We start from the raw sequence: 15,944 nt of genomic DNA, 5'->3' as shown, positions 1-15,944 counted from the left end.
CATTGCAGTATTGATACTTTTACTTATTAACAATGTGAGTACTTTTCCCACCACTGCTGTAGGCCTACTATAAATTGCTTGGACCAGACAGGTAGGCAGGAAGCATCCAGTAGGTGGCGGTAAGGTTGTGCCTTGCATTGAGCTATAGAAGGAAGTAACAGATACACAGAGAGCTTCCGGAGCGTTAGTTCAGTTGTGACGCGCAGGGCGGGCTCATACCTCTATGGGCGGGCTGTTCAAATGATTTAGTACACAAACGAAACATACAGTTTGTTTACTATCGCTAGCTAGCTAGTTGATTTCCTGGTGCTTTTACATGTTCACAGAGTTTTTGCTTTTAAATGACGCGTCCCATGGCCGTAATTGAAGTTTAAAGAACCGCGTTTGGTTTTAGGAAGATACTTAGCTCGGTGGATAACATAATTAGCAGTAAAGAAACCGCCGACTGAAAGGCACAATGGAGCAACGGAAACACCCCTCTACTCCTACTCTGGTAAGGTTCATTATCGTTAATTTAATTCGTCACGCACCTGATGTGTATGATTAATTATTGTGTGAATTGAGTAATGATAGATTGATGACCACCTGGGTTGAGTTAAAGGGGAGTCTTTTTTTTGTTTGTTTTCGAGTTCAGGACAGTGTTGCCATGTCGGCTTATTATAAGCGACGTTGGGCTTTCTTCCCCTGCAAAGTTGCTTGTAAATATTCCTGTTTTGTGTTTAAAAAAAAAAGTTTAGTTACAATTTAGCCATTTATCAGACTCTTAATCCAGAGAGATTTACAGTAAGCAAGGACAACACAAGGGTATACATCAAATGCATCGAAATAGTAATCTAGGATCATAAGTAAACCAATAACAAGAACCTATCATCAGTCTAACAGTAGAATATATTAAAACAAATCTGTACATTGAATATATACACTATAGGATGCCAGGTTAACAATTTGGGCCCAGTTATTTGGGCTTGCTTCAAGTGGTGTTTTGTTTAAACCAGTTCTCAAACATTTGCATGTCCAAGGATGCCCCAAACTAATATATTTCTCGGCAGACACCCCCCCCCCCAAAAGAGTAAACTACAGAACATGCCAGGCTTGCATAAAGACTGACATGTGAGTGATGTGTCACAGCTGCAGCGAATCAGTTATAATTGTAAATGTGCAAGCGTGTTAGGATTTTTTTTTTAACAAATCAGCTCAGGGTTTTTTCATGACCCTATTAAACAAGTTAAAACAAAGTTGATATTTGCGTTTAATATATTTTATAAAGATGGGGAGACCCCCTGATACTATGGGGGAATGTAGCTATTCAACACTTATTTTAATATATCGCTTATAGCACTTTTTATACACACACACACACACACACACACACACACACACACACACACACACACACACACACACTCTTGTGTGAAACTTTATTTTTCTTTTCTTGAGCCAATCTGTTCCCATAATTTCTTTCCTTCTCTTCGGCTATTGCAATGCACTCTATTATCGGTAAATAGTCCTGCTTTTCTAAATCAGGATTTCAGTCATTTTGTTTGACAAATTATTCCCCAAACTGAACATGAACTACTGTTCCAATGTCTATTGTTTATTTGCAGAAGAGGCCCCAGAATCGCCACTACTTCTTTCACAAGAAAAGGTATGCTTGAAAAAGAATACTAGGGCTTGTCTTTGTGATTATTCTATTGATTACTTTTTCCATTAATCACAACGCATCTCTGTCATTTAAAGGGGCTACACCATGAATTTCATTTTTTTTTTAGGTTTTTAGTATTTTTTGGGCTCCCCAGTGTCTCTTGTACCCCAAAAAATATTTTTTTTTAACATTCAGTCATTCATGCTCATTTCATGGATTTCCTGAATGGGCGTGTCTGAACAGGCCATTTCAGAATGGCAGGGCAAGTGATGTCACTTGCCCTGATTTTGCATTGATGATGGCCAGACAGAATTGCTCAGTAGCTCCCCCCTGCCCAATAGGACGTTTTGGTATTGCAGCTGAAAAAGCTTGGAATGACAGACAGTCAGATTGTGAGAAAAAATATCTGGATGTTTTTTAGGCTTACAACCTGTTTAAAACGTATTAGGGGGCAATATTTATAGATAATATATTTTTTTTAAATTCATGGTGTAGCCCCTTTAAGATTTCTTTGGCTATTCAGAAATAGCAGATATACAAGCTCATAGTGCGGGTGCCATGCTATGAGCTTGTAGATCTTCTATTTAGGAGAAATCGTGAATATTTGTGCAAATCTTTGAATATAGATATAGATAGATAGATATATAGATTTTTTTGTAATTTTTTTTGTAAAAAATATTTTGTTCCAGGGACCCCAGAAGCAAAGATTTGAGTTACAAATGTTCGCTTAAAAATATATGTATTCAAAGATTTGCACAAATGTTCAAGACTTTTCAAAAAATAGCAGATCTACAAGCTCATAGTGCTATGAGCTTGCATATCTGCTATTTTTGAATAGCCAAAGAAATCTAAAAATTACACATGCTGCATTCCCGGTCTTAATGGGTTAATGCAATTATGCATTAGTTATGTGTACATGAACATTGATCTCTAGAGTTGAATACTATTTCAGACATAAACTTAAACTAAGTGGCATTTGCCTTTCTGTGCATTCTGTACATCAAAGTTGCCTTTCAGCCTCTTGACTTATAGAGACATTTGTTTTTAAATTATGTCTTCTCAGCCCATTTACACAAAGGGCAGTAAAGCTGTCTTTGGAAGATGTTGATAAGATTTTTGGTAAGTGTGTGAAGTTGTATCACTAGAATTTTGGTACTTTCTTTTATCATACTTTCCCCTGACATTGACCTATGCTTTTATTTAAAATTCAGACTTGTATGATGATGATGAAGACGACATGTTTCCCCCCTCTCCGGTAGAAGAGACACAGGCCAGGGCTGCACAGGTACTGTACCAGGGCAAGTTCGTCCTAGTCAAAATAATCTTAGGTACCATACCATGTCACTTGCTATGAATAAATGGTGTAAAACTGATACTCTGGTGAGAAAGTAACTTTTGCCTTAGCTTTTGTTTTGTAACAGGAGGCTCACAATACAGAAAATAGAGCCCATTGCTTCAATTGTATTATTTATAGTGTTACTTTTTGTGTTCTCACTTTTTCTTTCATGACTTTCAATTGCACTAAATCAATCTTATTGCCACATCACAAGTTTACAGGTTCAGAGAAGTGGGTGCAATAGATGTTTGTGCAATCTCCCTTTGTAGTTTTCAGGAAAGAAAGGGGGGGGGGGGGGTAGAAAAAGACAGAGCAAGGAGAAAAAAGGGGTCAAAACACAAATTAAAGATGCATTATGATACTGTATACCCACACATACCATTTAAAAAGCAGGTATGTGCAAGATGTAAAAAGTAGCAATGCATTGGCTTGTTTGTCCTGTATGAGTTTTCTTGCCTGATTGAATGAAACTGAAATCCCGGCCCGAAAATATATTTTGTGTTTACTAAAGAACCGGGTCTTCTCTGTTCTTTAGTGAACACAAAATATATTTTCAGGCCGGGTGATCAGAATATAGAGCCGTTTAATACGTATTTGAACAAAAACATAACACTTCACAGGGTGTGAAGTTCACACCCCAGGTGACCCCACTCTACCTCCTGAGCCACTCACTGCCGTCCACAGAATTCCATCTAAAACTTGGAGTAATGTGTATCATCAGAATGTTACGTTATATTACATGTACTAACAGCAACACACCTGGTATATTTTGTTTTGGATTTGTGAACAGTTGAGCTGATTGGATTATCTTTTATGCTTAATCCAGTTTTTGTTTTCTATAAAAAAAATCCCTTTTAGGTTCCCAAAGGAAAAGTCCTACAATCAGCAACAACATCCAACAGACCAGTTCTGGATATTGGTACGAAAATCACAAATTACATGGCTGCCTTTGGCATTCTGAAATATTCAGTTTTGGAAAGTTGCTTGATACCTTTTTTTCTGAGTGGTGTTTTTTTCTTTTGCTTTCTTCTCTTAATGTAGAGTTAAACAGCCCATGTAAAAACCTTGCATTGTTTAAGACCTCGAGTCCCATAGAGAGGGATGAGAACTCGAGTCCCGTAGAGCGGGATGAGCAAGATGACATGGGAAGACTGTCTCCAATTCCCTTCTACATTGATGAGGAGGAAGAGCCAGAGAGGGTGCTACAGAAGACCACAGATGTGTAAGGAATATTGTTACGTACAGTAATACATTTTAGATAGAATTTGAAGAACTTTTATGTATGTAGGGTTCTGTGTTAACACCACTGTTTCACGAAGACAACTTGCATTGTTTTGGATAAACAGCCGAATTCCATTGGAAATGTACTACACAGAATGTAGATTTTTTTTTTCTTTTTTTTTTTCTGTGCTATGTTTTTCTTAAGTGCCATTTGTTTCCTCCAGGATGCATACATTTGAGGTGGAGTCTCCTTCAGAAAGGATCACTTTTAAGAAATCTCTTGCCCCCTTGAAGAAGGTGGCAGCACCACAGATGGCAGCACCACAGTAAGTGTCCTATATTGTGAGTTTGTTTTCAGGAATGAATATTGTTTATCGATGGCCCCTCTGCAGGAAAGAGAAGTTGGTGTATTCTTCTGTGCCATGTTTTTCTAAACTGCTTTTTGTTCCCTCTAGGATACACACTTTTGAGGTAGAGTCTCCTCCAGAGAGGATCACTCTTAAAAAAACTACTGCCCCCTCAAAGAAAGTGGCAGCACCACAGTAAGTCTTTTTAAACTCCAGTGCGGTCGCTGGTCAGTTTGTTTTCAGGAACGAAGATTGTTATTGACGGTCATTAACTTAATGAAATTGTCCATGTTTGATTGTAGGCAGGGGTATGGACACGTACCAGTAGTGTCAGCAGTAACTCGGGAGCCTCATAACACGGTTCAAGAGAAGAAATCTACTGGGTTAAAAGAAACTCCTGCCACTTCGAAGAAGTTGGTAACGCCACAGTGAGTCTTTTTGAAACTCAAAATGTCCTCTATGGTTAATTTGTTGTCAGGAATGAATCTTGTTTTGTGGTCATCTTACTGTTTATTGATGGTCCCTCTGCAGCAAAGAGGCTGATCCAGTGTCATCAGTAAGACGGGAGCCTCCAAACCACTCTTACTGCTGATAGTGGACCGGTGTTGCATGAAGCAAACTTGATATATCTCATGTACTACACAGAATGTAGAAAGAAGTCGTGTATTTTTACTTTTTTTTCCTGTGGCATGTTTTTCTAAACTGCTTTTTGTTCCCTCTAGGATAAACACTTTTGAGGTAGAGTCTCCTCCAGAGAAGATCACTCTTATGAAAACTGCTCTTACTCTTACTGCCCCCTTGAAGAAGTTGGTAACACCACAGTAAGTCTTTTTGAAAGTCAAAATGTCCTCTGGTCAGACAGGTGTCCCTGCAAGGGATGAACATCAACATAAACAGTGGAACAAAAACTAAATTCAGCCAGAGGGATGTGTCTTTCTGCAGGAAAACACCTCAGCATAATTATATAGTGGGTGATAGAGGAAAAAAATGCAATATATATGCGTTTTATATTTAGGCTCAAATGTACCTAATTAACCTTTAAACACCACCCAGCCAGCTTGAAAGTGTCTGGTCAAGTTGTGTCATTGTAGGTTTTCTCATTGGTACTGTAAAATGCATTGCTACGCATGATGCAGTGTCATCAGTATACAGGAGCCTCCAAACACACTTTTTTCTGTGCCATGTTTTTCTAAACTGCTTTTTGTTCCCTCTAGGATAAACACTTTTGAGGTAGAGTCTCCTCCAGAGAAGATCACTCTTAAGAAAACTCTTGCCCCCTTGAAGAAGGTGGAAGCACCACAGTAAGTCTTCTCGAAACTCAAGTTTCCTATATGGTCAACTTTGTTTCAGGAATGAATAGTTTTGTTGACGGCCCCTTGATTGTCCCATTGCAGCAAAGAGACTGGTCCAGGTCCATCAAAAGCACTCAAAGAATCTGAAATGCCTGCAGAGGTCCGAAGAGAAAAGCCAAAGTGAGACCTGATTGCTATCTTTTATTTATCAGAAATGTTTTATATACTTGTTGTACCAATGGGGTGATTACACAGAGACCAGTCGCTACAGGTGCAGACATTTCAGATTGGCATGACAAAACAACGCATCGTGCCAAGCGGCGTGATAACTGATGAAACAAACACAAGCCGACATCAGTCTAGGCCTGTCACAATTAATTGTCGCTCAAATAATTGCGATAACAATTTAATTGCGTTTCTATCATTGAACATTATTAATAACAATTACATTTCTGTTTGGCTTTTAGGCTTCATAAACAAAAGGTGCACAGATACTTAAAAAAACATATCGGGAATAGCCGTTCTACAAGCTCAATTATGACGATTATGCAAAAAAAGTATTACCATTAACTCAAATAATCGTTGTCCCACCGTTCGCATACAGCATCAAAATGGGAAGGAGCGGTGCTACTCTGAACCTTGCACCGAAAAGGTTCCAAATATTTTCACTTTTATGCATTATGCTAAAACATGATGCAAGAGTCCCCCTCATGAATACTCATGTACATGCCAAGTGTGCCGCACCACTGGAAAACAATAGTTTTGTCGACACGTTTCTAGCGGCGTGTCTCGGTGTGATCGCCCCCTGTAGTAGTTTTGATGAGCCACATCAGAGGGCAATCAAGTTGCCCTTATTTTGACTTGCTATGATTTAATAACTATGACCAGTGTTGCCATCATGTATTTTTATTATAAGCAAGTTTATGCTTGATTTTCGCTTGTAAATATTTTTAGTTGCGTTTTTTTGGGCTCGTTTCCTAATGTCGTTTAAACCAGTGGTTCTCAAACCTTTTCATGTCAAGGACCCCCAGATTGATATGCATTTGCGATTTTCAAATAGCTAATGTATATGATTGTAGTGCTCATAGCCTAGTTGCTTCTTTTGGGCTTGCTTTCATAGACCTCATTGCTTATTTCTCTCGCTAAATCTGGCAGCACAAAAGTTGTTACCAATGTATATTATGGAAGGACTTATTATCCATGTTTGCTTGTAGGCAGGGGAAAGGAGACAAACTAGTGTCTGCATTAAGTCAGGAGCCTCAACGCGCTGCTCAAGAGACTGCATCTAAAATTCCGGCCCTCTCGAAGAAGGTGGCAGCACCACAGTAAGTCTTTAAACCCGAGTGCGATCAATGGCCAATTTGTTTTCAGGAATGAAGATTGTTATTGACGGTCATTCACTTAATTAAAATGTCCATGTTTGCTTGTAGGCAGGGGAATGGACACCCACCAGTGACGGTCGTAAGACAGGAGAAGCCTCCAAACACTGCTCAGGTGAAGAAATCCAATGAGTTAAAAGAAACTCCTGGCCCCTCGAAGAATTTGGCAGCACCGCAGTAAGTCTTGTTTTCAAACCTAAATGTCCTCTATGCAGTGGTGGACGAAGTACTCACAAAAGTTTGGTATTCAAAATTTACTTGAGTAAAAGTACAAAAGTATTGGTATCAAAATGTACTTCAAGTAACCAAAAGTAAAAGTTGTCATTGTGCAGACTGTCTCATTTCACAAGTTTTCAAAATGCATACAAATATTTTGAAAATGGCAGATCTACAAGCTCACAATGCGTCGCAAGCTTGTAGATCAGCTATTTTCAAATGGCTGAGGTATATGTTAAGGCAGAAGTGGTTAATGGATGTTTTGTAATCTAATGATAATGAAAATCCACAAAGTAACTTGTAACTAAAGTTTTCAAATAATTGTAGTGGAGTAAAAGTACAATGTTTGACAGTGGAGTGGAAGTACTCGAGTAAAGTAAAAATACCTCAAAATTGCACTTAAAGGGGCTACACCATGAATTTCATTTTTTTTTAGGTTTTTAGTATTTTTTGGGCTCCCCAGTGTCTCTTGTACCCCAAAAAATATTTTTTTTTAACATTCAGTCATTCATGCTCATTTCATGGATTTCCTGAATGGGCGTGTCTGAACAGGCCATTTCAGAATGGCAGGGCAAGTGATGTCACTTGCCCTGATTTTGCATTGATGATGGCCAGACAGAATTGCTCAGTAGCTCCCCCCTGCCCAATAGGACGTTTTGGTATTGCAGCTGAAAAAGCTTGGAATGACAGACAGTCAGATTGTGAGAAAAAATATCTGGATGTTTTTTAGGCTTACAACCTGTTTAAAACGTATTAGGGGGCAATATTTATATATAATATATTTTTTTTAAATTCATGGTGTAGCCCCTTTAAGTACAGTACTTGAGTAAATGTATTTAGATACTTTCAACCACTGCCTCTATGGTTGTTTAATATTGGTGCTCATTTTTGTGTTTATTGATGGTCCCTCTGCAGTAAAGAGACTGGTCCAAGACAGAAGCCTCAAAACACTGCCCAAGAGCCACCGGTAGAGAAGAGCCCCCGTGGGGAAACAAACTTTGATGCCTTCCTGAAGCTTAAAGAGACTGGCCGGTCTAAACCTACACCGTGAGTTGAAATACCCATACCAGGGTCCGTACGCGAGCCAAGCGCCAATTTGTAGTTTATTTTATTTTATCTGACATGTACATTTCAGAAGCCACCTGACACTTAGGCACGTGAATTTGTTTGCAGCAAAATATAAGCATTGGTGTGTCATAGCATGGGTGACATTTTTGCAATAAAATGCATTGATGGCTAAGCATGAGTAAGATTTGGGACACAGTTGTCAAATGGAGCATTTTAAAGTTAAAATTTCTCTCGCTCCTAGTCGGTTCTCTCTACCGTTCTGTCTTATGCTAAACGTATAGGTTGTCATGAAGTTGTGCATGCGTGTGCATACTTTTTTTTGACATTGTCATTATTATTGCTAATGCAGTCATTCTTACTGCTAATGCAGTGGTTCTCAAAGTTGAGTCAAGGGACCCTCATGGTTCCTTGAGGTGGTTCCAAATGGACCATTATGCCGGTATAATTTTTCACCTGCCAGACATTTCGCTGGTGAGCGAAACATTTCATTTCAGACCCTGACACATTTCACTAATAAAGTTCCTTTGTACACTTTTTAATGATTTGAACATTGTGAAACATGACCTAATCAGCTTATAATTTGTCTTCAAAGCCAAATGAAGATATGTTTGCCGATAAGGGCTCCAACACCTCCTCCTGAGGAAGACGAGTTCAGGATACTGGAGGAAGACGACGTCCCCCTTATTTATAACTTTTCCAGAAAAAACAAGAGTAGGCCCAGAATGAAGCAGGGGACAACCTCAGATGCCGAAGTCAAAGGATCAGTGGACAAGTTTTCTCTGGTTGAGACTCAACCAGAGGAGGCAGAAAAACGGCAAGTGTCCAGCGAAGCAGGTGGCACAGACGACAATCAGACTGGTAAGATCCCTTCTAAGGAACGCACGGCAGCAGAGGAAGAACCTAAAGGCCGTACCACTAATGGAAAAGAGTCTATGGAAATCAAAAAGAGGGGTCCAAAATCAAGAGATGGCAAAGAAAAAGCGGCCAAGACCAGAGTAAAGTCCACAAAAAAGACCGGAGAAGGGATCGAGGAGCCTGAGGATGCTATGGAGCTGCAGAGCCAGAAGCCACCTGGTAAAGGGCATGGAGGTCAGACCAGAGTCAAGTCTACAAAAGAGACCAGAGAAAGGATCCAGGAGCCTGATGATGCTGTAGCCATGATGCAAAGCCAGGAGCCACCTGGCAAAGAGCATGGAGGTCTACACCAAGACGAGGATGTCACTTCAGGTAGGTTGCCCTCTAATTTGTGTGTGCGTGCACGTCTTGTGTGATTGCATTTCTCCAGTCCCTTGCAGTGTTGAGTAACGTCACAATAGCCTGATGAGTCTTTTTCTGTTGCCTCCCTGTCCCATAGCTGAGAAAATCAGGAATCCAGGTGGGGGACCAAAACGTACGTCCAAGGATCTTGCTGATGGAAAGACAAAAAAGCTGAAAATACCCAGTCCTGTTGAAAATGCCTCATCTCCAGACAGATTTGTGGCAGGAAAAAGGAAAAGGAAACCACCCGGAGACTGGTGGCTGAGCCACGGTCTGGACACGGCATCACCGGACGTAGACACTGTAAAGATCAGTCAGCATGGAGAAGTTGAGAAAACTCAAAAGAAGCAATCTGAGCCTGGGCAGAAAGCTTACAAAAAGAAAGCTGCTCTGACCAAAGTGAGAAAGGAGAAGAAGAAGCAGCAGCATCACACCCCAGAAAAGACAATGTCCGTTTTATCAGAGCAGGTTCAGAACCAAGAGGAACTACAGCAACAGGCTGACTTTGACCCTGTACCGTCTAGCTCCTTAGTTTTCCCACTTGGAGAGGCCAGCATCATGACAGGTGACATTTTCATCGAGGCTGTATTTCAGACTGTCAAGCATTTAACGTCAGATCAAGTTCTTTAAATTTCATCACTTGAATACAACTGCATTTACTGTAGTCTTATGTTTATAGACGGATGTATCATGAAGCATCAGGAGAGATTTTAGCATCAGGAGAACTTAATAACTCATATTTGTTTCTTGTACTTTACAGGGGATCGCCTTTTTGACAGAATAAACCACCACACCCCTAATGCAAAAGTGCACAACAAGCAAGCCTCCAATACGCCCAAAACCATTCCAGAGCATGTTGCATCACTGTTGCCGGAGAAATGGAAGAGGAAATCTGTAGTCTGTGAAGTGCCTGAGAATGACGTTGAGATCCCAGCCATCCAACTGCAGAAACCGAATTCCAAGAGCCCCAAAACGAGGAAGAAGGCAAGAATGGAAAGGATGACTGCATTTGAGGTCAGTTTCAGTACCACTCGGACTCCTTACACGGACAATAGCAGAAACAAACATCAAATAGAGGGTAAAATATTATTCCCTGTCCAGCAGGAGCAGGCTTCGCTGACCAGCGATGCAGAGTGTCCTACTGTGGAAGTTGTTGCCACAGACATTACAGAAACTTCTGCAGAATGCTGGCCCTCCAAGAACGACCGCTTCCAAAACGGCAAACGCCGCTTTAGTGACAACAAGTAAGCATCTCTTACTCATAACCTTGCATGCGCTAACATCTCTTGTTGTCCATTTCTAAGTTAACCACGACCTTGATTGTGACCGTGACCTTTTTCAGCAGGCTGCCCTAACAGATTATTAACTTCTGGTGAAAAGGGTCGTGGTCAAAATTAAAATTTTAAATGGTCTACATTTTAAACCTTGCATAGTCTTGGTGGAGGTACTTCTGTATGTATTGTGAAATCTTTCTAGTTTGTCACAATGTGAACAATATAACCAGTACTTCTGTATGTATTGTGAAATCTTTCTAGTTTGTCACAATGTGAACAATATAACCAGTAGCAACGCTTGTACTGATAAGAGAAGATAAAACCTACGTGCAAAATGTAAGAAGTTACAAATGAGTATAAACAAGACGTGTCTAACAACGGCCTTTGCAATCCCAGGTTATGGATAATAAGTTACTACGTGTGCAGTTTGTGAATGAGATGGCAATGATGTGTTAATGTGAGCAAAACCAACATTCACCTGCAAAATGGTTGTCCCCACACAGAAATCAGACCACAAGAGCAGATAAAACGATATAAATAGAGGTTACGGGAATCCTGTCATGACGGAGACATTATCAGGGTGTGTGTGTGTGTGTGTGTGTGTGTGGGGATGGATAATTTATCCTGTGTGCATCGCTAGATGCACAACACCCAGCACTTTTGTAATGGTTTAAAAACAATCTGGCCTTGTGAGAAATCTTAAATCAGCCATCACCCACGCTTTTGTGGGACTCTGATTGGTGTAGCATCAGCTGAGCTGTGTAGTTCGCTGTGATGTGTGTGTGTGTGTGTGTGTGTGTGTAATACTTTCCTTAAGTTGGAATCGACACTTTTACAGACAAATGCTGTTCTAGACAACTCGCTGTAAAAAACAAACAAAACATAGTTTATGTGTAGCAAATATGTGCCTTATAACATGTCTAATAGCCTGATAATCTCAACCAGAAAGGGGATATGGTTATAATGGTAAAAAATAGGAAATCATGTCCAAAAGCTCTATTACAGTCAGCACACCCAACAGCTTGTTAGAAATGCTGGAGCCCTCTTTCACAGCAGTGCAGGGCTGTGCCATCATGATGTCATGCCTTGTAACCCGCACAGGTTACAAGGCTTCACAAGTGGACCATCCTCTATGATTGCACTGGAAGCTTATGAGGAACAGGATATGGGTATGTTTTAAGTATTGTAATATAATTATCCATCTCTTAGCTTATTTATCTACAAATATCAGACATCTGCTTGACATGCTGTATTTAGTCTATTTACCTTTTGACATAATTGCACAGCCTAACGGAAAGTATAATTTAACAGTTTCAGTTCATCCATCGCCTGGGATCCATTCTGCCTTGTCTGCCACACAGCTCTGTGTGTTTCCTCTCGTACCAGTGGCTCTGCAGGCCAGTGATGAGGAAAACCTAACAAAGTGGTTCAGGATACTCTGGCCTGCCACTGTAAAGAGTAAGCAAATATCTGATTGATTTTGTTTGTTTGTTATTCATTGTCCTGACATCATTATTTAAGTAAGTCATATAAATGGCTTTGTTGAATCATTTATAGATGCAGGTAACTACCAATATAAGATTCCATTTTGCCCTTTAAAATAATATATATTTTTTATAATATAATTACAGAATTGTTGGCAAATGGCAAGTTGATAACAATGTTTGACGTAAAACTGGTTACAAGGGGATTATTGTCATTAGTGTGTGACAATTATGTTGGCGCTGGGCCTCATTTATGAAATGTGCGTATAATCAGATTACAAGTGTTTCCATGAACATACTATCATTATTCTTCTTATTGGTACCCACAACACTCACATGTGACTTGTATATGCGTTTGGAAACATGTATGAAGGCTCCCAGAATGCCTTATTCTCTATGCAAATTCAATTGCAGTAGCAATTGAATAACCTCACAAACAAATGGTTCCGGTGCCCAACGGAGAAAAGGCCTGTTCAACTTCACCAATTGCTCATTTTTGACGCAAGATCTATAGGGGCATAGACATGAGGCAAATTTAAACCTTCTGTCCCTAAGCATGTTGAACAAATTACATCCACATTTGCAAAGTGTTGCGATATCACAGTAGTGTTGTTAGCTGCGTGTCCTGCGTCTGACTCCAAAAGGACGCATTAAACTCACTATTGATGCGTCCCCTGGACGCACAATGTCTTGGCCCAAAACGAATGTCTATTAGAGATGAGACACTTTTTGTTGTCTCATCCCAGCATTTCGAGGTCTCCTCTGAGTCTGAACTGATTAACAAGTTATAATGTGTCTACCGGTAATCAGCAATTCAAAACCATTTCTGTTTCAGTCCTCACATTAACTGTAATCTGTGTGCGTGCTCATGTGCGCTCAGCTGAGACTTTGTCTCGAGTATAAATTAAGCATGAAATTGCATTGATAGACAAGGGGACATTATCATTGAACAGTTACTTTGGAAAACACCTGGAAGCAACTTGACAACAACTGCGCAATTGGTTCAAAAGAGAAGGCAGGCACTTCTAGTAGGGAGGGGGCGGTGCTCAATGCCTCTGTTGGACAGCTGAGAGAGAGAGAGACACACGCGCACACAGGCTTGGTGTGTCCCTTGAAGGTTGCTCTGTATGTTCCGAAGTCTTTAATTCGTTTTTCTCCCCCGCCCCCCCTCCCTCCAAAAAGTGTATATATATAATCATGTGTATGTATTGTAATGATGCATAAAATGTGATTATATAAAACGTGTAAATAAAACATATGTTTCCTTTTTGGCTTTGACTTCTGATAGCTGCTGCAGGCCACATTGACCCAGACGCCTTTCGTTGGTTTTCCTATCGAGGCAGCATGATGGGCGTATGTGAGGACATTCTCCACAACAACTTGTGTGTTGGGAAGATGTTACTGGGCTCTCAAGGGCAGAAACCTCTGTGGGTTGATCACAGTGCTACAACGGTGAGATGCCTCTCTGCCGCCTTTTTGTTTTTGTACTTAACACATTGACTGCCTAGAACGACTTAACTAGTTTTTAGCTTTTCATCACTTGCCTGCCAAGATAGAGTTAACTAGTTTTTAGTAAAAAAAAAAAAAAAAAAAAAAAAAAAAAATATTTGACCCAAAGACCAAGGAGATATGATTTTTCGAAGATCTTTACTCTCATCCACTTCCTTGTTAACTTAAAAAATGTATATCTCGGCTCCTGAGTACTTTTTTTTTTTCATTGAAAAATCTCTGGCATGAATAACAATAGGCAGTGAAAATAATTCAGGCAGTCAATGTGTTAACATACAATATGTCACTAGGATTCGGGCGGTTACGTGGCCTCCACACCTACGTCGCACCGCCGATCCGACCAATATGTCCGAGTCAGTGTCAGGGGCTTGGTGACCTGGTGTACCCTTCTCTTGTGCCCATATATAGAGATCTCTTACAGTATCTGTCTACCAGTGCCCCTTTTATGGCCATATATGGAGATCACTGATGTTATTATATATGCTGATACATACTGGTTGGATCGGTGGTTCTGGACAACTGCATATCCATATTTGGACATATCGGTCGGATTTGCGGTTCTAGACAACCGCATATCCGAACAACTCGGCGGCGGGCACTACACTGCCTCGAGTCCTTGCCGATTCTCGAGCCGAGTTTGAAGTCTGTCGGTCCCATATGCACATGACCAATATGTGCATAGCAGTCGGATCTGTGGCTCTGAACAACCGGATCTCCATATATGCCTATATGGACATATCATGTTTGTTTATGGTTATGTCTGAGTCATAGTGACATGCCTCTCTCTATCTCTCTATCTCTCTATCTCTATGCCTATATCGGGTTTGTTTAGTTATTATTATATCTGAATCAGAGACGTGGCCGTTGTCCTGCCTATATATGGGCGCATGGGGTTTGTTTATGGTTACGTCAGAGTGACGTGGCCCGCCAGTCCTCTCTTAGCAAAGTTTAATATAGGAACTCATTATGTTGTACCTTTTTTTTATTGTTCCAAAATTTTTGATTAGTCTAATTTCCAATCGTATAATTGTTCTATAAACACTTATCTTATTAGACTACTGCTACCCTGTCTAACTTGTGCATTTTCTTTCTGCATTAAGGTATATCACGTCTTGAACAGCGCTGTGAGTGTAAAAATTGATGGCACAGTCTCCCAGTACAGCCCTGGACTGTCCTTCACTGTGCCATGTGGTGAGCATTTGACAATTCATGGCCTCACAGTAATTCTATTTTTCACAGTTTGTGCCACAGTGATTGCATTTTATTTTCTAATTAGTTCTTACAGTAATTATTTTTCAGTTTGTGACACAGTGATGTGTTATTTACTAGTTCCTTATTGTATTGTTCTATTCACACAGGGCATGCGCATGCAATCAAAAACCTTACTGATGAGCCAGCAGTGCTGTACTTTACGAGGATACGCAGCCAAAATGCTGATTAAATCAGCATTTTTTAAATCAGTCATCCTACAAACAGTGTGATATGTGGAAGAGCTCCCAAATGATTTTATTTTGTATTTTTTGTAATTAATAAAGATTTTCTATGGTATTGAATATTTCACCTTTTTGCTTGTTTGAGGATTTTAAATATTGTTTATGTATATACTCAAATATTTGGGCATTTTTATGTAATAAAACCATTTATTTATACATTAATCCTGGTAGGTCCTTGATACTAATATTTTCACAATAGTTTAGCGTTATTGAATAATGTACTTGAGTACACATTTGTATAATGAAGTTATTTTACCAATTTCATCCTGGCAGTGGGTGCCAAATGCAGCTAATTAAAACGTATCCAGCGTTATAAAATATCTACATGATATCTATGGAAGACCCTGCACTATACCACAGTGGGGCAGTTTTCAGACAATTCATAATATGATTGGTCTTCACTAATGCTAATGAGATGGCACCATT

The 15,944-nt window shown here is 39.9% G+C and overlaps 1 protein-coding gene across 5 annotated transcripts; it reads left to right on the top strand.

Moving 5' to 3' along the window:
- Positions 1-274: 274 nt before the first annotated feature.
- Positions 275-15,523, top strand: LOC311038726 (uncharacterized protein). 5 transcript variants are annotated; one of them, XM_084048317.1, is made up of 24 exons: positions 275-493; positions 1,605-1,645; positions 2,706-2,761; positions 2,854-2,927; positions 3,837-3,897; positions 4,020-4,200; positions 4,424-4,525; positions 4,655-4,741; positions 4,849-4,974; positions 5,269-5,367; positions 5,761-5,847; positions 5,941-6,018; positions 7,053-7,163; positions 7,269-7,394; positions 8,349-8,480; positions 9,094-9,728; positions 9,856-10,323; positions 10,519-10,772; positions 10,863-11,002; positions 12,134-12,201; positions 12,344-12,490; positions 13,805-13,968; positions 15,126-15,216; positions 15,384-15,523. In XM_084048317.1, the coding sequence occupies exons 1-24, from the start codon at positions 458-460 to the stop codon at positions 15,464-15,466; spliced, it is 3,447 nt and encodes a 1,148-aa protein (XP_083904443.1). In that variant the 5' UTR covers positions 275-457; the 3' UTR covers positions 15,467-15,523. The 5 variants fall into 5 exon arrangements, with proteins under 5 accessions (XP_083904443.1, XP_083904442.1, XP_083904441.1 ...); XM_084048316.1 differs by having other exon boundaries at positions 10,860-11,002; XM_084048315.1 differs by having other exon boundaries at positions 10,519-11,002; positions 13,814-13,968.
- Positions 15,524-15,944: the final 421 nt, after the last annotated feature.

The sequence above is a fragment of the Gymnoscopelus microlampas genome (genome assembly GCF_963454915.1).
Source record: "Gymnoscopelus microlampas genome assembly, chromosome: 22".
In the NCBI taxonomy this organism is placed as follows: domain Eukaryota; kingdom Metazoa; phylum Chordata; class Actinopteri; order Myctophiformes; family Myctophidae; genus Gymnoscopelus; species Gymnoscopelus microlampas.
Note: the sequence above shows the minus strand (reverse complement) of the source record. Positions and strands in the feature narration are given on the sequence as shown.